Source organism: Dendrobates tinctorius, unplaced genomic scaffold (assembly GCF_039654945.1).
Source record: "Dendrobates tinctorius isolate UK_male_01 unplaced genomic scaffold, ASM3965494v1 ptg000023l, whole genome shotgun sequence".
In the NCBI taxonomy this organism is placed as follows: Eukaryota; Metazoa; Chordata; class Amphibia; order Anura; family Dendrobatidae; genus Dendrobates; species Dendrobates tinctorius.
The window spans coordinates 4,019,930-4,047,570 of record NW_027361691.1 but is presented as its reverse complement, the minus strand read 5'-3'; the positions used below and the strand labels follow the sequence as shown (position 1 = coordinate 4,047,570).

At 45.0% G+C, this 27,641-nt stretch overlaps 1 protein-coding gene across 1 annotated transcript; it reads left to right on the top strand.

The window, feature by feature from the left end:
* The first annotated feature begins 911 nt into the window (after positions 1-911).
* On the top strand, positions 912-22,855 carry PCF11 (PCF11 cleavage and polyadenylation factor subunit). Its single transcript, XM_073569190.1, has 16 exons — positions 912-1,272; positions 5,384-5,509; positions 7,571-7,756; positions 7,901-8,101; positions 8,377-9,425; positions 9,505-9,688; positions 10,762-11,155; positions 11,254-12,881; positions 15,473-15,575; positions 19,471-19,587; positions 19,829-19,937; positions 20,035-20,218; positions 20,367-20,522; positions 20,618-20,710; positions 22,033-22,068; positions 22,350-22,855. Exons 1-16 carry the CDS (start codon positions 1,105-1,107, stop codon positions 22,566-22,568), a joined length of 4,953 nt encoding a protein of 1,650 aa, XP_073425291.1. The 5' UTR covers positions 912-1,104; the 3' UTR covers positions 22,569-22,855.
* Positions 22,856-27,641: the final 4,786 nt, after the last annotated feature.

Here is a 27,641-nt window from a genome sequence, read left to right as displayed (position 1 = left end):
TGGTCCGGTGTGAGGTCTGCGTTTATGTAGGGGTCCGGTGTGAGGTCGGTGTTTATGTAGGGGTCCGGTGTGAGGTCTGCGTTTATGTAGGGGTCCGGTGTGAGGTCTGCGTTTATGTAGGGGTCCGGTGTGAGGTCGGTGTTTATGTAGGGGTCCGGTGTGAGGTCTGCGTTTATTTAGCGGTCCGGTGTGAGGTCTGCGTTTATGTAGGGGTCCGGTGTGAGGTCTGCGTTTATTTAGCGGTCCGGTGTGAGGTCTGTGTTTATTTAGCGGTCCGGTGTGAGGTCGGTGTTTATGTAGGGGTCCGGTGTGAGGTCTGCGTTTATGTAGGGGTCCGGTGTGAGGTCGGTGTTTATGTAGCGGTCTGGTGTGAGGTCTGTGTTTATGTAGGGGTCCGGTGTGAGGTCGGTGTTTATGTAGGGGTCCGGTGTGAGGTCTGCGTTTATGTAGGGGTCCGGTGTGAGGTCGGTGTTTATGTAGGGGTCCGGTGTGAGGTCGGCGTTTATGTAGGGGTCTGGTCTGGTCTGTCTGAATTAATAGAGGGGTCTGTCTGGAGTCTGCATTCAGTCAGGGGGTCTGTGAATGTTTATGTGGCCCTGTCGGGGTCTACACTCCGGGTAAGGGCTGTTCCGTGCACTGCTCGTCCTATGGCCGGTGAGTGACTGATATGTACGGGAGGACACAGCGCAGGCGCAGACACACAGGCCCGTACTCAGCGCTTTCCCCCCCTCTCCGGTTGCTACGCAAAATAAACTCTCATAGCAACCAATCGTAAATCAATATAACGCGTGATCTCAACAAAAGTGGGCGTGCCCCGGAAACGCCTTTTTCTCTCCGCCTATTCGTTGCGTAACTTCTCTCGCCGACCAATCACGCGCGGCAGTGAGGGTTGTCGCTGCCCTGTGGTAGTTTTTTTTTTTCCTGACTGGCGGACGGCGACCGACGCCATTTTGTTAGAAGACGTCGCCAGGCGCGGAGCTGAGGAGGAGTCCCGGCGGCCGCCGCTGCCGTCTCTGTCGCACCATGCTGCGATAGCTCACCCGCCTCATTTAGGGGGGGACTCCCGGGGTGGCGGGGAATTACACAGCCTCACCACTGTCAGCAATGGCGGACGACGAGGCCCGAGAGGACGCCTGCCGGGATTACCAGTCCTCTCTGGAGGACCTGACATTCAACAGCAAGCCGCACATCAACATGCTGACCATCCTCGCCGAGGAGAACGTGCAGTTCGCCCGGGACATCGTCACTCTTATCGAAGCGCAAATCGCTAAGGTTTTTATGACTAAAGCATTTTCTTCTCTCCCTCCTCTGTCCCTGCCCTGATTTCACCATCCAATATGGCGGCCGGCCTCGCTTTCTGACGTGTCGGCCATCTTTACCTCAGCTCGCCCTCCCTCCTCCTCTCGCTGCCCCCCTTATTAAGGTCAGGGACCCCTGTATCAACCCCCTTTGTTACCTTCTCGGATCACCTTGGGGGGGGGGGCTAAAATGGCGGCTTAGTGATCACATTGTAAAGGGTCCACATCACCCCTTGATCTTAGCTTCTTTTTTACTTGTATTTTTCCTTAGCGCAGGGAGAGGCCGTCCGCGTCCCATCAATGGCGGCCGCGCCACACGGTCATTCTATGTAAGCCTTAAAGGTCTTCACATAGACATTCCCTTTAAACTTACCCTTAAAGGGGTCAGCCATTTCCTAGCAAGATTTTTGAAAATGTCATCAACTGATGTGTTCTGCCTTTGGCCATATATATATATTTATATTTTTGTAGACTTAGCCCCCCCCTCCCACCAGCTGCACAGAACAATGAGGTCTCTTGAGTCAAGTGCAGTCAAAATGGCGGCAGTCATGTGACTTACCCATGTGACTGCCTCCCGGGGTGTACTAGGCCTTTGACTTGGACGCCTTTTTGTCGCTTACTTCTGGCCTCACCAGATGTTTTGGGTAAGTGCTGAAGGGCCTCCACCATGCTATCCGAGGGAGGAAGAATCGGGTTAAACGGCTTGGATAGAATTGCCCACAAGGCAGCAGAGTCTAATATGACCTTGGCCAACATCGCGGGCTCGTGAGTAAGTCACATGACATCAGTGGCCATTTTGACTGTGAGAGATCGAGAGAAGACCACCATCGCAGGAAGGGAATGGGGGGTTTAGAGAACAAAATGGCTGATGACGTTTTAGAAACTTTTACCAGATAATATCTGACCACCTTTTGAAGGGGGGGGGCACTCCAGTTTGATGTAAATAAGCTCACGGGGGTCGTCCGAAACTTAGTAAGGCGTCTACAATGCCCCAAATCTGTAGGAAACGAGGACAAAAATAGGTAATCTAATGAACGGGTACAGCCCGTACCTGACATGTGAGGCCGAAGTGCGGCTTGGTTCCCTGGTATCTGGGCCCCCGGGGTCAGCAGCCTCATACAGGGCTGTGGGGTTCAGGTCAGGAGATGGTAGCCGCGCCGCACTCGAGCCTTGAATGTCAGACGTGTGGAACCATACTCCTAAAATGAATCCATGAAGGCCGCCCCAGAGCCTTGCTGTAGAGGACAGGGGTGTCAAAATTAACGTGTTACTGTCATCTGCTTCCTACTGGTTTGGGGAATTCTTGGGATCGTAATTGCCGGACAACCCTGTAATCTAAACTGGAAAGTTCTTCATCTTTGGTGTACGGTAACTTGTCTTGCAATATTTTCAGCATCTCTGCTTGCTGCCATTGGATGGGGACAGGCAGGAGGGTTTTGACCGAATAGTTGTCACAGCTGAGTTTGCTACAATGGTATCTTGTCTAGATGATCCTCACACTGACACATTGTTCCCTAGAGAAAGTGTCCAGACTGGATACAAATGTAACTGTGAAAACAGTTTCCTAAGCTTTATCTTGGTTTTCGCCCCCCAAATCAGCCGGCCCTAGGAACCCGCTCCGATCCGAGAATGGGCCCTGCTCTACCCTGACCTAAATAGGGCAGAGAGGTCCACCCGAACCAAAGCTGAGAACAAAGTGAGCTAATGCCCTGTAATAAGTAAATAAACAGCGATAGTACAGGTAGATAGCATCAGGTTCATAGTTGGAATTATTTACATGAAAAAAGTAAACGCCATTCCACCACAACAAGGTGTACCCGTCCCTAACTCTGCCCATGTGAAGCAGTAGCCAAAAGCCAAGTGCTGTGCTCTACCTTCCCCAACAGTCCCATAGACAATGAATGCAGCGGAGGCCACAAATATGCACCTCTCATTCGTTCCCTTAATAATTGGAGTGTGACTAAAGCCTCTGATGTCATCACCCTTTTAAAGCCCTATTAATTGGTGAGGCCCCAAGCAGAATACCCCCAGATCATTGACACCCCCCCTCTTTCGGTCTATATTGAGCCTTTGCACCACTGGTCGAGCTTGTGTATTAGTTGAGCACTTCTGCCTTGTCGTTTCAGCGATCAGTGGGAGTCTCGCCACTGGGACTGCTCACTGATCAATATTTTGTGGATTTTAGGCTGTTGTGGCTTTTTTTTCCCCACCCCTGGAGTACAACTGTAGGTTGGTTTAGGTGTGTAACTTTTTCTTTTTTTTTGCTACCAAATGTATCCTGTGTTCCTATTCACTGACAGCAAGCAGAGCGCTAGAAATTTCCACATGTAGTATCAGATCAGATGCAGAACTTTTCATTGTGCCTTAAACAGCAACTTATTTGCAAAGAATTGTAGCCCCCTTAGTGAAGGGCCAGCTGGTGATCTATAGACTGATAGTGGATCAGGCCACATGTTTATGCCATGTAGTATTAAGGGGAGCTGAGTCATGGGGCAGGTTTATTCCCTGTAGTTAATGGCTGGATTGCACAAGTATATTCCCCCTCCCCCCATCTCTGGTAGTGATAAGGTTTTGTATTATGTAGTGAGTCAGCCTTCTGGCGTGTCCCGTGTCATCGATAGTCACTTTGTAGCTGTCAGCCGCCGACAGCCAGTGTCCTCCCATCCCCCACCCCACATGCTTTATCCACATGTTGAGTATGAGTTCACCTATCTATTCAATAAATGGCTTTACCGTGTGTGACTAGTATGCTGCAAACTGCAAATAAAATGTATCAAATATGTATTTGTCTTTTTTATTTACCATTGTTTTCTATTGTACGCTGTGTTCCATTCACAAGGTACCTGCTGCTGCTGCCGGCGGGGGCTGGGGCAGACATTGGTGTGATAATGGCAGGAGTGGGGGTACTCTTTAGCTATCTAGATGGTAATATTGAGACAAGTTGTTGCCATGTTGACTCTTTACATTATTTTCTTTTACTGAGGCCATAGGGTTTTTCTTTAGAGGTAAATTCTATATCTGGGGTGGGGTCGGATTACTGGACATTAGACTATAACCTTCTGCCATTATGTAATGTCACGTTCAGGGTTCGGCCAGATTTTCTCATTTTATAGCTTACATTCATTTTTTTTTTGTGTTACTGAAGGGCGGGTTAATGATTGCCCTTTATAGTTATTAACACTGATGTAGAGTGCAGACCCTACCCCCACCTGTGTACATGACCTGGTGTCTCGTGGATGGTTTCAGGGAATATGCGACTGGGGGGGGAGACCAGGTCATCTACTTGCCGTGGTGGAGGTGAAGCCCTTTAAAGGGGTCGTACAGGATTAGAGAAACATGGCTGCTTTTCTCTGGTTGTAAACAAGTATGGTGCTGTCTTTTGCCAGAAAAAAGGTAGCCATGTTTTTTCTTATTCTGGGCAGTCCTTTTTTTTTTTTTTTTTTTTTTTTTTTTTTTTTTTTTTATAACGTGTTTTTTTTTTTTAACGTTGCTTGCTTTCCTCTCGGATCAGTTGCTTGTTATTAAAACACATTTACACAACTGTGGACGCACGTATATACGGTATATAAACCTAAATGTGGACAGGACTGTGCTGCCTTTCCTCTGGTGGGAGCAGGACGACTGGAGGAACCTGCTAAGCACATACTGGTGACTAATGTGACTGATGTAACAGGTGACACATGTCTGGGAGGAGCGCTACCGATCACATTGGACGAGTACACATCTGGACTATGCTCTGGAAGATGCAGCTTTACTCTGCTATTACTAAGTGTATCTTCAGCTGTTGCCAGATGGGACGCACGCAAATGTGGAGAGCAATGCTATCCGGCCATGGATTCCCTGAAACAAGCGCTGCTTGATAACTGAACTGTAACACAAAATAATGATTTAAAAAAAAATGGATGTCATAGAAAGCAATGGCTGCAATGACGTGATGGTAACACTAATGTATAATCTCCAGCCTCCCTGCCTCTAGTAATGTATGGGACGTAACGTATATCTAATCCTTGGTTTGTATACAGATGGGATCTGACATGGGGTAATGGTTTATATCCTACTAAACTTACCAGTTTTCTTTTATTTAGGCGCCTAGCACAGAGAAGCTTCCAGTCATGTATCTCATGGACTCCATTGTTAAAAATGTTGGAAGAAACTATCAAACGTCGTTTGCTAAAAACATAGTTTCCACGTTTGTTAATGTGTTTGAAAAGGTATAGATTCATTATTCTTTCTCATGTTCACTGTACCTCTATTCTTGTCACATAAAGGGGGGGGGGGCTGCATACCTTGTGTTGTAGGGGCTAGAGAGGGGCGGGGAGTTTTGTAGTTGTGATCACTTGTTACTTTTTAAGTCACATTTAATTTAATCAAATCATGAAATGTGTTTTCCACGCTGTTAATGTGCCCCCAACCCTGAAATGGCCCCACTGTTGTCTGTGGTGAAGCCAGGCTACAATGAGGAATGGATCATGGATGACAGTGGCGCGCCATTAACTGGGAAGGTTGTAATTTAATTTTCTACAACCTTTTTAGAGGACCCTTCCGCTTTCCTAATGTCTCTGTCTAGTGTATGCTTGCACTTCCAATATCTGTTCACTGAGGAAAGATAGGAGTAAGTAGGCAACTGGGTGTTGCTATTCCTGTTTCATAGCTACCAACATTGATAATGGCAATTTTAGTGTGATTTAAACAGGCAGTATCCAGGAACACCCATATATGGGTAGTAATTGTGTTAATGGTACCTTTTCCAGCTAGAACCTTCCCTGACTGGAGTGTGTTTGTCCCTATAGTTTAAGCAGTGGTTGGACAGGGTGTGTATCAACTCTGACATGTCATATTGCCATGGTAAATTATAACTATATTCATTAAAGGGGTAGTCCAGTCTTTTACGAAGTCTTAACCCATACAGCATGCAGTCAACGTTCTCCCAATGTCGGCGATTTGCAGGCATTGTAACTATTCAGTATGCAGACAAAAACCAGACAACTCCTTTAAACTTGGGAGTTAAAGCAGCACAGTGGTTTTGTTTTTTTTTTTTTTTGTTTTTTTTGCCCTTTATCAATCACTAATGAGCACATTAAAATGGTGACCGATTGCCGTCTTCAGCCGTTTCCAGCTTCACTTCGGCCCTCTGCATCAAGTGACCATAGTTGTGACTTGTCGGCTCACACAGCGACTTGTATGAACTAGAAGTCACTTTATATAAGTTTGAGGCCTAAAACAAGGCTGGATAATGAGGCAAGTCAGAGCTGTGGTCACGTGACGTAGGAGAGGACCGGTGCAGCGCAGGAAACAGCAGAGGACGGTGAATGGTAAGTATTTTAATGCACTCCTTTCACACACATTACTGATTGATAACAAAAGAGGCAATAAAATAAAAAACTACCTGAGTGGTCTTTAAGAGCAAAATCCTCGGAAGTGCTGGTATTTGCTAATAGAAACTACATTAGCGCGGATGGGTCCTTCTGTGTTAAGAGGTTTGCCCATCTGCTCACCGGGTTACCTCGCTTATAGTGGCCACATAGTGACTGTGAAGGAAGTATTCTTATCTAGTCTTGAGTGAATTGGAACTTGACAGTAACATGGGACCAGGCATTTATTTTTTGCTTCAGGCATTGTCGGCTTTTTTTTTTTTTTCTTTTGGCATTTGCTATTATTATGTGTATGTATGTATATTTTTTTTAACCTGGTGTAAATGCCTATGTTCTCCTGAATTTTCTTTTTGTTTCTGTGCCTCTTCATTCCCAAGATGTTAATCCCTTTTCCTTATATGTAAATCTAGTCCTTTTAGCCAACTGGGCGTGGCACCAAAGAGTTGATAAACGTGCCAGATTGGCGGAGGAATAGTTTACATGGAGGCACAGAAACCAGAGTATACAGTTTTTTTTCAGCCTGAAGCATTTGTGTAAAATGTATGTAGATTTTAGCAGGGGGTTTTATATAAAAGGATTTAGGAGTAAAACTGCTCCAAAATTCACATAAAAAAAAAAAAATAAATGCAAATACAAGATATGGGAGAATAGGTGGAAATACACCAGGCAAAAAAATGCAATACCAGACAGTAAAATACATGTAAGGGCTCATGCAGACGCCTGTGCAAATTGATCCGAGCACAGACCGCTAATGCAGAGTGGTCGCAGTTTGGTTCAGGAAAGTCGTAACCTGTCTACATTGCAGACTGAGATCCACAGCCGTCTGAATGAGCCCTAAAAGTGAATCTGATGCGGTTTGCCCAGTGCATGGTCAATACACGATGTTTTTCTTGTTTCTAGGTGGATGAAAACACTAGGAAAAGTTTATACAAATTAAGGTCCACGTGGGATGAAATATTTCCCTCCAAAAAACTGTATGCACTCGATGTACGGGTCCAGCAAGTGGACCCGGCGTGGCCCATCAAACCTTTACCTCCAAATATCAATTCGCCCAGTATCCATGTGAACCCCAAATTCCTTAACAAAGTAAGTACAGGAAATGCATTTACGTTTTTGTTTTTTTTCCTTTGTCCGTCAGAAAAATGAAAATAACTTTTTACTTCTGTCCCGGTGGTAGTGTTTTTGTCATATCCTATATATTTTTGAAACTTTTTTTTTTAAAATCAATAGTCAGATGAAGCCGCTAAAACTGCCACCTCAGTGTCAAAATCGGCACCTCGTGTCCCACCTGTGAAACCTGCAGAGGTGCAGAAGCCGGTACTGTCGCAGGAGCAGGTTATTCGGCAGCAGCTGCTGATAAAGCAGAAACAGTTGTTAGAACTTCAACAAAAGAAGCTGGAACTGGAATTGGAGCAAACAAAGGCGCAGCTGGTGAGTGACGGGTTAAACCCAGCGTAGACACTGGATTCCAGTTTGGTCAGCATCCAGCTGAATAGCTTACATGATAAATTGTGTGCGGGGATACAAAAATTAGTGTATATATCAGTGTTACGGAGGCTCGGCCTCATGTAGACGCAACAGTCGAAATACCTGCATGTGATTGGAAACTATAAAGACTACTTCTGTCGTGCCTGATCATCTTGGGATGGACTGTAATCTGCCATGAAAGTATAGAAATGTTCACGGTTGTGTTTTTTTGAATCTAGGCCAGCAGTTCAAGTTCTGTCTCGATACCTCCGAAGCCAGAGGTTCCTCATCTGTCTCTGAAGGCCTCACTGCCCACCTCCACTCATAGTGACAAAGGAAAAGCATCAGTGCCTCCTCAGCCCGTGGATAAGCCTGCTGTGCCAACCAGAGACCCTCGACTTAACCGAAGTAGTCAGCATTCAACACATTCTAAGGATCAAGGATCTAAAAAAGAAGTCAAAGCAAACCTACATCCCCCTGAGCCTAAACCAGCGAAACCTGTAACTACCGAGAAAGTAAGCTCCTCGACAAAGCAAGATAAGAGCAAGACGAGCGATAAATTGCCCAAAAAGGAAAGTTCACATTCAGACCATAAAGGTAAATCAAAGTCACCGTCTCCTATGAAGGCTAAAGTACCTCATTCAAAGGACTCAAAATCGACCGAATCTGACACGAGTAAGCGAGACCCAAGAATACGCAAGCACGTCAGGGACAAAGCCGATGAGAAACCCGAAGAAATAAAGGAAAAAAGGCGAAGCACTGACAAAAAAGAGGATCACAAATCGTCTGATCATCGCCAGTCTGGAAACAGGAGCAAGATTGCAAACGGCATACAGAAAAGTGAGCCGAGCCTGAATGACAGTGACAAGCCCACAACAAAACCAAGCAGAGCCCTTGGGCGGAAAAGGTCACGATCGCGCTCCCCAAAAACTCGACCACCAGTGCTGTCGCCCAAGAGGCGAGAGAGGAGATCACCGGTCAAAAGAAGGCAAAGAAGCCTGTCCCCAATTCCTTCACTTCTAAAAATCGGCAAGGTGCGCCAACCTGGCGGGAAACAGTCTCATTCGGAAGAGTTTCCTCAGAGTTCACGAGATGAGCGAAGTAAAAGAATCCCGAAGATAGATACGCGAGATAACAGGAGGCCAAAGAAAAGCTCGGAGGAAAGATCGCAGGATCCTGCCGCTCAGACATCTGTCATGTCCAGCTCTGAGCCAAAAGAAAATGTGGACAATTGGCAAGAATCAAAGACCAGCAAGAGATGGAGGCCCAGCTGGGAAGAGAGCAAGACGTAAGTAATGTACACGTCACCTTACTGGATACTGGAGCGGAAAAGTGCCTTCCATGACTAATCTGTATTTTCATTGCAGCTCACAAAGCAGAGATCACCATCAGGGTAGCAGAAGCACGCAATCAAGACATCGAGACAGCTGGCCAAACAAGAGCATTCCCTCACCTCGGACGCCAAAGCAACAGCCGTGGCTCAGTGTCGATGCCGATCTAAAAATCCCTAAGGAATTAACAAGTGCCAGCAAGGGCGAATTGCTTGAAAGGGTAAATGGCTAAGATTAAAAATGTGGAATATCTTGTGAAATATGTAAGATTCTGCATTAACCCATTCATGACCGGAGCTTTTTTCTAAGTGGTGAAAAAAATTCCAAAACTTGCTTTAAAAAAAAAAAAAAGTGCAAATTTTCCGATACCGGCAGCGTCTCCACTTTTCGTGATCTGGGGTTGGGTGAGGGCTTATTTTTTTGCACACAGAGCTGACTCTTTTTAATTATACCACTTTTGTGCAGATACGACCTTTTGATCGCCTGTTTTATTTTGTTTTTTTTCCGTTTTATTTTGATTGGGGTGAAAGGGTGATTTAAACTTATATTAAAAAAAAAAATGTAAAATATATTTTTAAAACTTTTTCTTTCACTTTTGGCATGCTTCAATAACCTCCATGGGGGGCTAGAAGCTACCAGAGCTTGATCGGCTCTGCTACATAGAGGCGATGCTCAGATCGCCTTTATGTAGCAGAATTACTGCATTACTATGAGCGTGTGGCGCTCGTAGCAATCCGGCATCAATAACCATAGAGGTCTCAAGGAGACCTCTGGTTATGCTGACGAACCGATGATCCCCGATCATGTCACGGGGGTCAGCGGTGCGCGTATTTCCGTCCCGATGGCCGGAAGTGCGCTTTAAATGCCGCTGTCATTTTGACAGCGGCATTTAACTCGTTAATAGGCGCAGGTGGATCGCGATTCCACCCGCCCCTATTTGTGGGCACATGTCAGCTGTTTTCAACAGCTGACATGTCCATGCTTTGCGAGCTCACCACCGGAGCCCACATCAAAGCGGGGATACTGCCATTGGACGTACTATCCCGTCCAATGGCAGTAAGGGGTTAAAGCTGGGCATTGGGGGATTTTTGTATGATTTCATAAAGAAGAACCTAAGAGGAAACTCAGTGTGTTTAGGAGAATTTTGTTTGCCATTTGGGGTCTGAACGTTTTTAGTGTATACTTTCTGGCAAGTCACACGCACAATTCTTTGCACTAGTGGGTAAAGTGACATAAATGATTGCAGTTAGTTCAGTTTGTCATGCTCAGCTTTTACCATTTTCTATATTGCAGGCCAACGAGCGTCTGACATTGGGGGAGATCACTCAGGATGAGTTCCTCATGGTGGCTCATCAAATTCGCCAACTCTTCCAATACCAAGAAGAGAAGCAAAGATACAGCGCATGGGACAGTCCCACAGATGACGCCAAGGGCGGCGGACAAAAGAAGCCGCTCCTGTCCAATGCCGAGTTGAATTATTACGAACACAAAGCAAAGCTGAGAAGAACACAGGTTCAGCCCTTCATGGAAGGCTTCATGGATATGGATGAAATGGATGTGGATGTCGGACAAAGCGAGCTTGAGGAATTGCTCCAGAGGGCTATGTCACCGGAAACAAGATCTCAAACGGACGATCTAGTACATGATATTCACAGGAGACACCATGATCAGAGGGAGCTTTCTACAGGTGGGTTTCCTCTCTGAGAATTTTCATGCTGGCGTTGCTCTTCTGACCTGTTTTATTTCCTTTTTGTCCTCATACTGCATTTTTTTCCTTTTCTGAAGGTTTAAGAGAAGAACAGAGGTCATCATACAATGAAACCTATCCCAAGAGACCCCGATATAATGAAACCGATCAGACCTTTTCAGACGATAATGCACGAATTGGAAAGGACAGCATACAACATGTTGGCCTGCTCGAGGAGAGGACACCATTGCTTGAGACCCCAGCCCAATTATCTGGCCCTGTCAGCAAAGGATTCGAAGATCACACCAATGTAATAAACACAAGAGTGGATTCTCCTGCAAAGCCCTGCACGCTGTTTGAGGACACATCCTGTCTGAGAGTCGACCCTCTTTTCAACAGCGAATTAGTTGACACTCCAAGATTTGACAATTTGACTGGGCAACCTGTTAACCAACTCGTGCAAAGATTTGAAGGACAGAACCCAATGGCTCCTAATCCCCCAATTGGCAATCAAATGTTGGATGCCCTACAAGGTCCACAGAGATTTGAAGGACCACAGAGTAGACATATCGGTGGTTTTGATGGTCCACTACTGGCACCATCACGATTTGATGGCATTCAGCCTGTGGGGGCTGCAAGGTTCGAAGGCGGGTTAGGCCCACAAAGGTTTGATAACGGATCCGGACCACAGAATTTCGAGGGCCATCAAAGGTTTGAAGGTCCTCAGAGGTTCGATGGTGGATTAGGACCTCAGAGATTTGACGGTGGATTAGGACCTCAGAGATTTGATGTGCCTTCCCGACCATTGCTACAGCCGAGATTTGAGGGTCCTCAATGCACATCGGTGCGGTTTGATAAACCGGTGCGGTTTGACACAATGGCCGGGCAACCTATGCACTTTGATGGGCCTCGTGGTCCAAGGTTTGACGCTGCTCCACATGCCAGGTTTGATGGACTTCCTGGGCCAAGATTTGATGGTCCCAGGTTTGATGGGCTACCAGGTCCAAGGTTCGATGGACCTCTAGGTGCAAGGTTTGACCCAAGTCCACAACCTTTACTGCGATTTGATGGACCAGTGGGGCAGAACGTACCAAGGTTTGATAATCCACAAGTTCATAGATTTGAGAACCAACCACCACTTCACATGCAACAATTCAATGTCATCCCTGGGCAGCCTTGTCAAAGATTTGATGGTCCACCCGGGCACCAGACCCCTCCAAGATTTGATGGGCCAATGCAAATGCAACAACGGTTTGACGGATTGATGCCTCAACGATTTGACGGTCCAAATCAACAGCCACGTTTTGACGGTCCAAATCAACAGCCACGTTTTGACGGTCCAAATCAACAGCCACGATTTGACGGTCCAAATCAACAGCCACGATTTGACGGTCCAAATCAACAGCCACGATTTGACGTGCCCGGCGTACATCCAGGGCCACGGTTTGATAACTTATCTACATCGATCGGTCAAAATGTTCCACCGTTTGGGCAGAATGTTTCATTTGAGCGTCCAAATATGTTTCCTGGGCAATTTCAAAGGCCGGATCAAAGGTTCGATCTGCCCCAGGGCCCTAGATTTTCTGGTCCACCTGCCCCTGGGGTGCAGGGATTTCCTAATCAGCTTTCAAGACCAGCTGGACCTTACTTTGATGATAAAAATCCACAAGGGCCCGCATTTGGACACTTCAATATGTCTGTCGGAAATCTGCAGCCTAATCCACAGGTGAGTGATATATTTTGGAGTTTTTACTTGACGAAAGCTCTGAAGGTTTTATTAATGTAGCACGGTCACCTTCGAAACATAGAATGCTGGGCTGGTGGTAGGATTTTATGACACTGGTAGTCCGGTTTTATGTAAATGGCTCATTGTAAAATTAAAGGTGTATAGTCATCTTGTAAAGTGAAAATGTGTCCCAGCCACAAGATATCAGTCTGATATGTGAGGATTGACGTCTTTATTGTTAAATAATCATGACCCCCTTCCCCCTGCATTTAGGAACAATTACCTACCTCCTAATCATACGGATATGCCACCATAGACAAGCTTTAATTTTTTTTTAAAGGGTATTCTTTATAGCTAATTTTCGATCCACTCCGTATGTAAGTCATTAGACAGGACATGCAACAATGGGGTCCCCCCCACCAGTTGTCAGAACGGGGGTCCTAAATCCTGGTTTTTAACACAGTGGAGTGGCATGTGTTGCTGCTGACATCAGCAATCCTGTAGACAGCAAGTGGAGCTGTAACTCCTGTACTCTCCTACCACTGTTGTATTCAAAAGGGAATCTGGACCCTGCATTTATTTTTTACTCATTTATATAGCGCCATTAATTCCACTGTGCTTTACAGACTTTCTGATGATCGATGGGGGTCAGACCGCTGCTACCAGTTATCACCAATTTTCCCCTCTCTGCTGGATGGATGATCCCTGTTTTTCACCATCTTGTTCTCTTCGATCACAATTTATCAAAATCTACAAGGTGTTTTTAATTTGTAGAGGCCCCCATTCACATTAGACTGATGTTTGGCCAACCGTCTGTTCATAGATGCCTCCCAACACCCTGTGATTCGGCATGGCCAATTTCGGACTGCGTGTCAATTTGTTCTCTGTCTAATAAGCTGCCACCAGAGTCGTCTGGCAGCTACTATCATAGAGAACCCAGGAGCGCTCGCCTGAGCTGGGCATCCACCACATGGGGAAGAGAGACCTGTCTGCCTAGTGATCAGCCAGTTGTGTATGGAGGGGGACCTTGTGTGTCTGATTTGTGTGACCCATGCTTCACACTGCAGCTCTGGTTCCTGTAGGACTAGATTTCATGAAAGTTGTCACATCAATTTCCTTAAACATTTGATGTTTGTATATTTGATCAGTCTTTGTTCTTTTGCTTTTGACTCTCCAGTAGTGATGACCGAACGTGCTCGTATAACGTTCGAGTCTCGCAGCCTAACAGGCAATCCCTGCATGTGTTGCGGCAGTCGAACAGCCGCAAGACATGGGACTCGAACATATTTTTTGAGCACGTCGAAGACACTAGAGCATGGAGGATAACACGTTCGCTCATCACTAAACTCCAGTTCTGGCATCATTACCTCGGAGCGATTTCACATTATATATGCACTTTTCATTGGGGGATTTTTATATAATCTAATATATAAAGCTCAAGTGTGTGGTATGTATGTATGCCCGGGATAGGCATCTGCACCGTCGCAGCTACAGCTACAAAATTTGGCACAGTCACACGTCTGGACCCCGAGAGTGTCCTAGGCTATGTTGAGGCAAAATTTTAATCCCGCGCGTTCCAATTCACCAAACAATTTTGCCCCTATCTACATACTGGGGGAAAAAGTGTGTATTGAGCCCCGCCCCTCATTATGATGTCATAATGGTTGACTATGGGATGGAGGATGTGTGATGGGTATATGGGCACTGGACTATGGGATGGAGGATCTGTATGACGGCTATATGGGCACTAGACTATGGGATGGAGGATATGCATGATGGGTATATGGGCTTGGGACTATGGGATGGGGGATATGTATGATGGGTATATGGACACGGGACTATGGGATGGAGGATGTGTGATGGGTATATGGGCACTCTACTATGGGATGGAGGATATGTATGATGGGTATATGGACACTCGACTATGGGATGGAGGATATGTATGATGGGTATATGGGCACGGGCCTATGGGATGGTGGATATGTATGATGGGACTATGGGATGGAGGATGTGATGGATATATGGGCATGGGACTATGGGATGGAGGATGTGGGATGGGTATATGGGCACGGGACTATGGGATGGAGGATATGTATGATGGGTATATGGGCATGGGTCTATGGGATGGAGGATAATTATAATTTGCTAGAACTAACCACAGTTAGTTACTATGCCCGGGCAGCACCGGGCTCTTCAGCTAGTATATTATATAAAAATCCCCCATTGAAAAGTGCATATATAATGTGAAATCGGTCCGAGGTAGTGTGGATGGATGGATGTTTTTTTTTGTTTTGTTTTTTTTTTTTTTTTAAATTTTTGCATTTGTCAGAAATGCTACCATTTGGAGAAGCCTCTAGGGTTCACATACAAACCAACCTCCTATTAGTAAATAGGGGTTGCGTGTCCGGACCCTGCTGGAGAGCAGCTGTGGCCGGTGCGTAGATGACATGTTGCTCTGTAAATACCCAGCACTGGAAATAAGAGTTGGTTGCCTATAATTTACACCTGGCGAGAACTGAGGAGTAAATGACAAGTTACAAAGGAAGCCTACTGCTTGTATTAACACTTTCCTTTTTTTCTTCCTGTTCCAGTTTCAGCCTGTGGACACTATGGCTCAACCTGCACCATTTACACAAGAACCTCTCTCTTCAGCACAAATGTCCAACACTGGAGTGTTTGCTCCTAACCAGCCAGGTACGTCCCCCTAAATATGGTCTCTTCACGTTTCAGGCAGCGAAGATGAGATGTTTTATACATATCGGTAGTCTAGAGGTTGCAGGGATATTCCCATCTCATGTAATACTTCCATTGTGTTGGGGTCAGCTGTCAGTCTCCCAGGTATGGTCTGACCCTCATAACCCCTTCACGACCTTTGACGCCACATAGGTGTCATGAAAAGTCGTGCCAAAACGACCCATGACGCCTATGTAGCGTCATGACTTTAAAGCCCCCCCCTGCGGGTCGGGTGACCGGGGTCACTGAAAGGTCACCCGACCCTCCGATACAGGGGGCTTTGTTCTTCACCACAGGGGGCGTGGCTTCGCACCCACATGGCTACGATCGCTTTGATTGGCTGTTAAAAGTGAAACAGCCAATCCGAGCGATAGTAATATTTCATCAATGAAAATTGATGAAATATTACAATCCAGCCATGGCCGATGCTGCAGTAGCATCGGACATGGCTGGAGACTGTGATCTGACGATATCCCCCCCCCCCCCCCCCCCCCCACGACTCACGGGGCCGATCGGCCCCCGATACCGACTGACGGCGTCATCATCTGCTCCCCATCCCCTTCTATAGGCTCCCCCCCTTCCGACCCCTCATGCCCCCCGTACCTCCGATGTCCCTCTCCTGCCCCTGGGGTCCCGCAGTCCTGCTTCATGGGCGCCGCCATCTTGGAAAATGGCGGGCGCATGCGCAGCGCGCCCGCCGGCTGCAAATTCATTCACTCTATTTTGATCATTGTGAAAGTTTATCACAGTGATCAAAATAGAATGAAAAGTAAATAAACCCCCCCGTTTATCACCCCCATAGGCAGGAAAACTAATAAAATAAAGAAATTTTTATTTTTCTATTAGGGTTAGGGTTGGAAAGAGGGTTAGGGTTGGAATTAGTTAGGGATAGGGTTAGGGGTGTGTTGGGGTTAGGGCTGTGGTTAGGAGTGTGTTGGGGTTAGGGTTGGAGTTAGAATTGAGGGGTTTCCACTGTTTAGGCACATCAGGGGGTCTCCAAACGCGACATGGTGCAACCATTGATTCCAGCCAATTTTGCGTTCAAAAAGTTAAACGGTGCTCCCTCCCAAGCCCAGACGTGTGCCCAAACAGTGGTTTACCCCAACATATGGGGTATCGGCGTACTCGGGGAAAAATTGCACAACAACTTTGGTGGTCTAATTTCTCCTGTTACCCTTGTGAAAATAAAAAATAGCATGCTAAAAAATAATTTTAGAGGGAAAATTTTTTTTTTTTTCACTGCTCTGCGTTATAAACTTCTGTGAAGCACCTGGGGGTTCAAAGTGCTCACCACACATCTAGATAAGTTCCATAAGGGGTCTAGTTTCCAAAATGGTGTTACTTGTGGGGGGATTTCACTGTTTAGGCACACAGGGGCTATCCAAACGCGACATGGTGTCCGATAACGATTGGAGCTAATTTTCCATTCAAAAAGTCAAATGGCGCTCCTTCCCTTCCGGACCCTGTCGTGTGCCCAAACAGTGGTTTATGACAACATATGAGGTATCGGTGTACTCAGGAGAAATCGCCCAACAAATTTTAGGATCCATTTTATCCTGTTGCCCATGTGAAAATGAAAAAACTGAGGCTAAAAGAAAATTTTTGTGAAAAAAAAAAAGTACTTTTTTGTTTTTTACCGATCAATTTGTGAAACACCTGGGGGGTTCAAAGTGATCATTATGCATGTAGATAAGTTCCTTGGGGCGTCTAGTTTCCAAAATGGGGTCACTTGGGCGGGAGCTCCAATGTTTAGGCGCACAGGGCCTCTCCAAACGTGACATGGCAACCGCTAAATATTACAGCATGTTTTCCATTCAAAAAGTCAAATGGCACTCCTTCCCTTCTGAGCCCTGCCATGTACCCAAACAGTGGTTTATGACCACATATGAGGTATCTGTGTACTCAGGAGAAATTGCCTAACAAATTTTAGGATCCATATTATCCTGTTGCCCATGTGAAAATGAAAAAATTGATGCTAAAAGAAAATTTTTGTTAAAATTAAAATGTCCATTTTTTCTTTCCATGTTGCTTTAGTTCCGGTGAAACACCTGAAGGGTTAATAATCTTCTTGAATGTAGTTTTGAGTACCTTGAGGGGTGCAGTTTTTAGAATGGTGTCACTTTTGGGTATTTTCTGCCATATAGACCCCTCAAAGTGACTTCAAATGTGAGGTGGTCCCTATAAAAAAAAAAAAAAATTTTGTTGTAAAAATGAGAAATCGCTGGTCAACTTTTAACCCTTATAGCTTCCTAACAAAAAAAAAATTGTTTCCAAAATTGTGCTGATGTAAAGTAGACATGTTGGAAATGTTATTTAGTAACCACTTTGTGTCACATAACTCTCTGGTTTAACAGAATAAAAATTCAAAATTTGAAAATTGCGAAATTTTCTAAATTTTTGCCAAATTTCTGATTTTTTTCACAAATGCAAAAATTATCAACCTAAATTTACCACTAACATGAAGCCCAATATGTCACAAAAAAACAATCTCAGAATCGCTAGCATCCGTTGAAGCGTTCCTGAGTTATCTCATAAAGGGACACTGGTCAGAATTGCAAAAAATGGCCAGGTCATTAAGGTCAAAATAGGCTGGGTCATGAAGGGGTTAATGGGATCTTATTACATATCCACTGGATAGGGAATACAGTACTGATCATCAGGGTTTTGACTGCTGGGTTTTGGCCACCGATCTTGGCAGCTGGGGGCTCTGGAACCCATTAAGCTGTCTACAAATATCTAAAGGGCTGTCACATTGTAGAAGGATCAACTTTATTCTCATTTGCACAAGGAAAGACTAGAAGCAATGGGATGAAACTGGGAGGAGACACAGATTAGATATTAGAAAAAACTTTTTGACAGTTAGAGTGATCAATGAGTGGAACAGGCTGCCACGAGAAGTGGTGAGTTCTCCTTCAATGGAAGTCTTCAAACAGAGGCTGGACAGACATCTGACTGGGATGATTTAGCGAATCCTGCTTTGAGCAGGGGGTTGGACCAGATGGCCCAGGAGGTCCCTTCCAACTCTACGATTCTATGATTCTACTTAGTAACGTTTTAATGAACTGCAGCACTAAGTTGGCAGCTCAGCCCTTCACTTTCTTAAAGGGAATCTGTCACCCCATTTTCGGCCTATAAGCTGCGGCCACCGCCATCAGGGGCTTATCTACAGCATTCTGTAATGCTGCAGATAAGCTCCCGATGTAACCTGAAAGACAAGGAAAACAAGTTAGATTATACTCACCGGGGGGCGGTGGGTGTCGTAGTCCGGCGCCTCCCATCTTCTAGAGATGACGACGTCCTCCTCCTTCTGTCGCGGCGGAAAGGTCCTCGGGCCTGCGTACTGCAGTACTTTACTCTGCCCTCAACAGGGCAGAGAAAATACGCCGAAAGTACGCCTGAGCAGGAGCAGCGGCAGAAGTAAGGAGGACGTCTTCGTATGAAGATGGGAGGCACCGTACCGGATCCCCGGATGAGTATAATCTAACAGGATTTTCTTATTTCAGGTTATATCGGGGGCTTATCTACAGTATTACAGAATGCTGTAGATAAGCCCCTGATGGCCGCATCTTATAGGTCAAATATGGGGTGACAGATTCCCTTTAAAGGATTGGCTAGTCCCCACCAATCATAACATGATATGAAGAAATTCCCTTTAAAAGGGGCTGTATTATGGTGTTTCATGCAGCCTGCTGTTTGTCCCATCAGTAGCGACAGAGCTCATCCTTTGGCACATCCCTTCCAATACCTTCTTTTAATCTTCCTGCTTATGATAGTGACATCTGCAGTACAGACTCTTCATGGTGTCCTTCGCTTATTGTGTTTGCTTTTTTTTTTTTTTTTTTTCTTCTGTTTTCAGGAGCTACATTTCCAAATCCAGAAAATCACTTGGGTCAGCTCGATGTTAACGAATTATTCTCCAAACTACTTTCCACTGGAATACTAAAAGCATCTCAGACTGAAAACACCTCCTCCCGTAAGTACATGTCAAGGACCGTGGGATGTTGGGTTTAAGCTCAAAGCTGCTTATTTTGGAGTGACCTTTCCAAGGCTTCGGATTTGGTCTCCAAGTATTGGATGGTTCACGGATTGGATGTTATTAAAATAGTTATAATGGACATAGAGTCCGTGTGGGGAAATCTCTGCAACATTGAGCCGTTAATGTTCATGAGGTGTTGAAAAAATCTTAACATGGTAACATCCTTATTATTTTCTAGAAGCTACAGAAACATCGACTCAGTCTACACAAGAGGAGGAAGAAGAGGAGCCATCGGAGGATCAGGATGTTCCCGACCTCACTGGCTTTTCTATGGAAGATCTGAAACAGTAAGTAAAAAGTTCTTTCATAAGTTGTCCTCAAGTAAAAGCTGAAGTTATGTCCCAAGTTTATAGTCCCCAACCCTCCTCTGTTTTCTTCCTGTAGCCGCTATGAGAGTATAATAGTCCGCCTGTACACTGGCATCCAGTGCTACTCGTGTGGGATGAGGTTTACCAAGTCTCAGACCGATGTCTACGCCGATCATTTGGACTGGCATTACCGACAAAACAGAACGGAGAAGGATGTAAGCAGGAAGATAACGCACCGCAGATGGTACTACAGCCTAAAAGTGAGTACTGATTCGATACAGTGAGGCTCCTGGTCTGATATTGGGAGGCTTGTGAAGCTCTTAAACTCTGCAGAAAATGTAATAGAATGTTAGCTTTCAGTTTTGCAATAATTTTTTTTGTACTTGTTTTTTTTTTTTTCCATTTTAGGATTGGGTAGAATTTGAGGAAATTGCTGATTTGGAAGAAAGAGCTAAAAGTCAGTTCTTCGAAAAAGTACATGAGGAGGTTATATTAAAAACTCAGGAGGCAGCAAAGGAGAAGGAATTTCAGAGTGTGCCAGCCGGGCCCGCCGGAGCCGATGAGGTATCAGATTGTATTGACTTATTTTATTTTTTTATCTGGCTTTACAAAGGGCTGGAGTTGTCATATTTTTTATATTTTTTCCATTTTCCGTGCAGATTTGTGACATTTGTAAAGAGCAGTTCGAGCAGTATTGGGATGAGGAGGAGGAAGAGTGGCATCTGAAGAACGCCATGTGTGTCAGTGAAAAGGTAAGCGCTGCTTTGATAGAGGGTCCGTTACTGCCACCTCTATATGCGTGGTCTTCAGCGTTATGGCTCTGTGCACCTGAATGGGAGATAAGACGAAGCACATGGATACTGGCGACCTCAATCTGCAGGAGTCTAGGGGCTGAAGTTACCAAGGAGGCATTATGTAAGGCTGCCAATTGTTGAAGGAGCAGAGCATTCCTTAATCCCTTCACCACCTTGCGACTTTCTGTTTTGTTTGTTTTTTGCTCCCTTTCTTCCCAGAGCCATAACTTTTATTACTTTTCCACCAATATAGCCGTATGAGGTCTTGTTTTTTTGCAGGACAAGTTGTACTTTTGAGTGACGCCATTGATTTTACCATACATTGTACCAGAAAATGGGGGAAAAATCCCAAGTGCAGTGAAAGGGCAAAGAAAGTGCAGTTCCACAACTGTTTTTTAGGGATTTTATTTACTATATGCACTATATGGTAAAACTCACCTGGCAGTATGATTCTCCAGCTCTTTATGAGTACACTGATACCAAACTTTTTATAGTGTTTTTTTTTTTTTTTTTTTTAATTTAAAGAGAACCTGTCAGCAGGATTTTGCGAAGTAAACTACAGACACTCAGGTTGGCGCTGTTATGCTTATTGTATGAAGAAATCCACCATTTTGCTGGAGTTAATTTTTTTTAAAGACCAGTGGCCTGTCATTTAAGCCCACAAGGATAAAGAGGAGGGCAGAGCACCAAATAAAACCACCCACAGACCGCCTGACATTGTAATCAGTGTAACAGAGCCAACCTGACACTGTCTGTAACCTTCTGACACAGGTTTACATAATAAAAAAAAATCCAAACTTTGTAATTAAGATTTTTTTTTTTTTTATTAGACCTGTAGAGTCTCACCCACCCACCCACCCCCCCCCTTTTTTTTTTTTTTTTTTTTCTTCATTTGTCTGAGCTGACGTTTTTACTGATACCATTTTGCGGTAGATACGATGTTTTGATTTCCTCTTGCATTTTATTGCAATATTGGCCAAAAAACACACATTCTGGTGACTCGATCCTTTCTTGTTACACAGTTTACCAATCAGATCAATTTATTTTATATTTTGATAGATCAGACATTTCAGAAATTAAAATTTGGCTTTGATGGGAAATGTGATGGTGTATTATAATTATCTATCTCCATCCAACCAGCAGTGGTAGTGGTCTGCACCTAAGGTGGCTTTTTTTTTTTTCTTTTAATGGAAATCTTCTTGAGTTGTGGGAAATATTCTCTAAATGCAGTGTTGGGTTTTTTTTTCTTTAGTATTAACATGTTTGTTTCCTTTTTTCAGATTTTCCATCCATCCTGCTATGAAGACTATAAAAATGTAAGTACTGCGTAGGGACTTCATTGTGCTGGCGTTATGTATTGAGTCGTGTAAGTAACTTTTGACTTTTCACAGTAATTTTCTATACTGCAGGAAAAAAATGCCGTAAAGGTAACTGGTAGTGATCCTTTCTGAACAGCGCCACCTAGTAACGCATTCTTGGGGGGGGAGGGGTGAGAACAAAGCTTGCCATATAGCCGCCTACACATTTGTCTTTATATCTTTGCAATCGCAAGATTTTGCTTCTCTGCATTTACTCACTTCCCCCTCTCTTCTTTCAGACGTCCTCCTTTTTAGATTGTTCACCGTCCCCTAGTAAAACACTTCTAGAAAACCCACTGAATGCAATGTTGAGACTTGTTAAAGAGGAAGTGGCCGATACTTCCGACCCCGTAGTCAAAGTGAAGGAGGAGCCCACTGCCGATAACTCAGCCGCGCAGTGCGCCCAATCCATCCCTCTGCTGACTGAGATCAAACCCGAAGCTGACGATCCAGTGTAAAAATCTGCACCGTTTACTGAGAGAAGAGGAAAAAAATGCCATCTAAGAACGCAAAGAACGTCTTGCTGGGGCCCGGGCCCTGGATACCTATTTGGTTACTGAATACATTTTTGTATTTGATTTTTTTTCTTATGCTGCCTGCACAGTTTCATGTGTGTAAAAAGAAAGAAAAAAAAAAAGAGAGGAAAAAAAACCCCATTCTGTAAATGTGTGCAGATTGTAAAAAAAAAAGATATTGTATGATTTTCACTTGACTGTAAATTATAAATAAAATTATTTTTGCTATACATGGAGTGTAATGTTTATGCACGCCATTCAGAGGTAAAACTAATAATAAAATCTGCTCTCATTTTGGTTGGAAATGTAATTATTTTTTTCTTAGATGGGTGTAGTGAATTGTGGCATATTTTTTTTTTTTCTCTTTATGCAAAATTATAGGGAGAGTATTTTTTTTTTTTTTTCCTGTGTTGGTTTATAGTGCAGCTTTTATTTATAACTGGGAAACTGGATGAGTTTAAAAAAAACAAAACCTGCACAGGTAAATGAGGTAAAGGAAACTTTAATATAAGTAGAAGACTAAAGTCTGCACCAGGCAAGAAGTGTGTAGATACTCTATTCCAGGCTAGATCTCTCCAGCCGTTCGCTTTATTTTCAGTGTTCAGCTTCTTGAATGCTTTCAGTGCAAACAAAATGTTCACATTTAATTACTAATAAAATAAATAGAATGAAATTTATTGTCTTGTAGTTTTTTGTTTTGGGGATGGGAGTATGGGGTCCTATAGAGGACGGCAGAGTATTAAATAATGAAAAAAAATCCAAACTTCTTAGTAAATCAGTTGCCAGATTTCACTAAGCAAATTGCACATATTACTAAATATATCTTAGACCTGCTGAGGCTGGTATATTACTTTAGACAATCTTTTGTCAGAATTGGCTGGGTATTCCTTTAAGAAAGTTTAAGTCAATCGAGTGATGACCATCTGTGTTCTTCCTCCCTGATGCTCTTTCTGCTGAATCTCTACCCTCCCAGCCTGATAGCTCCTCACTATCCCCCTCCCTGCTTCTTCTGAATCTACCCCCCCCAGCCTGATTGACAGCACCTCACTACCACCACTCCCTGCTGCGCTTTCTGCTGAAACTCTCCCGCCCAACCTGATTAACAGCTCCTCACTGTCCCTCCTCCCTGCTGCTGCAAAGATCTAGCAGTGCTCAGTATAAGCTGCAGCTGTCAGGCTGGGTGGGTGAAGGTTGAATACATTATTTCTCCAGGGTCTCTGCTACTGTGGTAGCTGAGACCCCAGAGAACGTGATTTGGATCGTTTTTTAATGACCCGAGTGTTGTGATCGCTGTTATTAACGGTATAACGGTGACTGCAAAAAAAGATTTTTCTTTCTTCCATGACAGCACCATCTGAGAGAGGGTATTTACCCACCAGGACAGGAAACCTGAATAAAAAGGCGTTACCTCTCCTCCACGTCAGTTCGGTTTCCTGTCCGTGGGAGCCTACAGAAGCAGGCGGTACACTTACCCAGGAGGGTGTCTGAGAGGTGGTGAGTTCTCCTTCAATAGAAGTCTTCAAACACAGGCTGGACAGATCTGTCTGGGATGACTTAGTGAATTCTGCTTTGCGCAGGGGGTTGGACCAGATGGCCCAGGAGGTCCCTTCCAACTCTACGATTCTATGAATTCAGGATGCTGTCTGCAGCTGCGGTAACGCCGACCAGGAGGTTGGTGCAACGCTATGAAGGCGAAGACTTCTTGGGTAAATGTCTCCTCCCTGCATGGGTCCCGGGTCTGCGTAAGCTGAAGATTGCAGGAGCATCCCAGCGATGTGTGACGGGACGTGCTTACGGGCTGCGCATGGCCGGGGAAGCCGGCGTGGCCTGAAGCAGAGGGTGCTGGAAAGCGAGCTGCCCGGTCTATGCAGAATGCAGGGGTGCATCCGACACATCCAGCTGACGTAGCGCGCCGGAGACGTCAACGGCCATCCGGGCTGCGTCTGCGCAGGGCCGGGGAGTCCCCTGCACACAGCGCACCGGATTCAAAACGGCAGGAGATGGAGGAGGCGGGGCCACACAATATTTAAAGGGGAGTGCCCAGGAAGATGGCGTTTCCTGCAGCTTCCAAGCATGAAGGAGCCGCAGCAGTGTCGCCCGACGCAGCAGCAGCTGCCAATACCACCATCATCTCTACTGCAAGCAACGCAGGAGCCCCTCTAGTGCCATCAGCAGTGTCGAGGGTGCAATGGCAGTCTACAGGCAGCAGGACCAGCCTGAAGAGTAAGGCAGGTCATGAGTCTGTTGTCAGGGGGAGACATTCTTCCGAACCAGCTCAGCCTCCGTCTCTGGTACCGTAGATTGGTCAGTTGGATGGTGAGTGATCTATGTGAATGTACATTATACTAAAACAGCCCCCTTCTCTCTGTTTCCTTAATAGGGAAGACCCCTGAGCGCAGTTCCAAACAAAATAGGGAATGCGACCTGTGCAAGGGAGATCTACCTAACTCTTATCATAAGAGGCTCTGCCCTGGGTGTATACCGCAGACAATCTCAGAGGAGACACCCAGGTTTCCTATGGATCTTAAGGGTATGTGCACACGCTGCAGATTGTGGTGCGGATTTTGTAAAATCTGCAGGTCAAAAGACCTGCGGTTTTTCGTCTCCACAATGGAGGAGATGGCAAACCGCAGCAGAATCCACAGAAAGAATTGACATGTCAGTTTAGAAACCACAGGAAAACCGCGCGGAAAAATCCGCACCGTCTGCACTGTGGTTTTTAATATCCATAGGATATTATGGTACTGTACACCGCAGCAAAAACTGCTGCGGATCTGCAGCGGCCAAATCCGCTGCGGAACCGCAGCAGAATCCGCAGCGTGTGCACTAGGGTGACCGCAAAAAATCAATGTCGGAATTTTGTCCGTCTGGACCCCACAAAACGATTCCCCTTTCCAGATATTGAGATAGCCAAAATTTGAGCTCGATCAAACGACGTTAACCCGTGCCGCTCGTCGCTCAAAGTTTGAAAAAATCCAAATTGAGGTATTTTAAGATTTAGGTATTTTGCATAGTCTGTTAGACTATAAAGAATGTGACAACAACATTGCAGAAATAGCCCTGACCAAATTCTCGAACCATTTGTGGTATTTGAATGCAGAGTTGGTGGGATTATCGTTTTTTGATCCCACCATTACAGACAATGAAAAGTTGTTAATGACTAATAAATTGCTCAGTAGCACAGATGAACCATCAGAGCATGCTAGGGTTGTAAATCCAAAAGTTAGGAAAGAAAAATTAAAAGAGGTAGGAAGTAACCGACTTTAACGACCTTCTGACAAAAGATGAAGAACAAAAGCAATATGTCCTGCAAGTTGTAAGCAAATGCCGAGCATTATATTCTGACGTTTCAAAAACTACTTTAACAAAAGCTCTAGAATAGATTAGATAACTATGTAAAATTATCAACTCATGTAGGTTAGCATGCTCTGATGGTTCATCTGTGCTACTGAGCAATTTATTAGCCATTAACAACTTTTCATTGTCTGTAATGGTGGGATCAAAAAACGATAATCCCACCAACTCTGCATTCAAATACCACAAATGGTTCGAAAATTTGGTCAGGGCTATTTCTGCAATGTTGTTGTCACATTCTTTATAGTCTAACAGACTATGCAAAATACCTAAATCTTAAAATACCTCAATTTGGTTTTTTCAAACTTTGAGCGACGAGCGGCACGGGCTAATTTTGGCTCTCTCAATATCTGGAAAGGGGAATCGTTTTGTGGGGTCCAGACGAACAAGATTCTGACATTTTTTCCCCCCCATATGAGATCCGGTCACCCTAGTGTGCACACACCCTTAGTCCATCATCAGATCAGAGGTCCAGGAGTCCTTAAAGGACCTGATGGGGCAAAGAGGGAAGGGGAAGCCAGAACCACTGTATTCAGAGTCTGAGGGATCAGTGGAGCTTGGAGGGGAAACTTCGGACCTGGAGTCATCTGATGAGGATACGGGGGTAGATCCTGCTTCCCAGGCAGAGGATACTGACAAACTGGTTAGAGCCATACGGTCCACTATGGGCATCAGATCCTAAGTCAAACAAGCCAGTTCTGGACATTATGTCTGGGGGCCTGGGTCAGAGGAATAGACATTCTTTTACGGGTAATGAGAACATCAAAATGCTCATCAAGAAGGAGTGGAAGAAGCCAGAGAGGAAAGGGCCACTACCATCTTCTTCGAAAAGGAGATACAGTTTTGAAGAGGAGGAGGCAGGCATATGGAGAAAACCCCAAAGATTGACGTCGCAGTAGCTAAATCAGTTAAGAAATCCATGTTGCCCTTTGAAGACCTGGGGACTCTTAAGAGATCCTTTAGACCAGTGTTTCTCAACTCCAGTCCTCAAGACCCACCAACAGGTCAAGTTTTCAGGATATCCTTAGCATTGCACAGGTGATTTCAACAGCTGCTCAAGCATTAATTCCATCACCTGTGCAATACTAAGGAAATCCTGAAAACATGACATGTTGGTGGGTCTTGAGGACTGGAGTTGAGAAACACTGCTTTAGACAAAAAGGCCGAGACCTTCCTAAAGCAAACATGGGAGTCTTCGGTGGGTTCATTAAAACCAGCGATAGCTGCAACCTGCACGGCAAGATCATTTATGGTGTGGCTACAGCAGCTAAACGACCATCTAAGAGACAATATCCCAAGGGAAGAGATTCTAGCGGATCTTCCTCTGTTCTTAGCGAACTCGGGTTAGCAGCAAGATCAGCAAACCTCTCTAACGCTGCCCGTAGAGCTCTATGGCTCAAAAGCTGGCCCGGGCTTGCTCTATTCCGTGTGAAGGCAAATATCTTTTTGGTCAAGCTTTGGACGATATTCTTGATAAGGCAGCAAACAAAAAGAAGGGTTTCCCTAATGTATCACATGCGCAGTTTAAAAGTTCCTTTCAGAGGAGAAAATATAGCAGGAGTAGATCACCCAAGGAACAGGGTGACTGGAGAGATAAGAAGCCAAAGAACAAAGGTTTCATGTTTGGGGGTTCCTCGTCAAGGAACCGAAAATTCTCCAAGT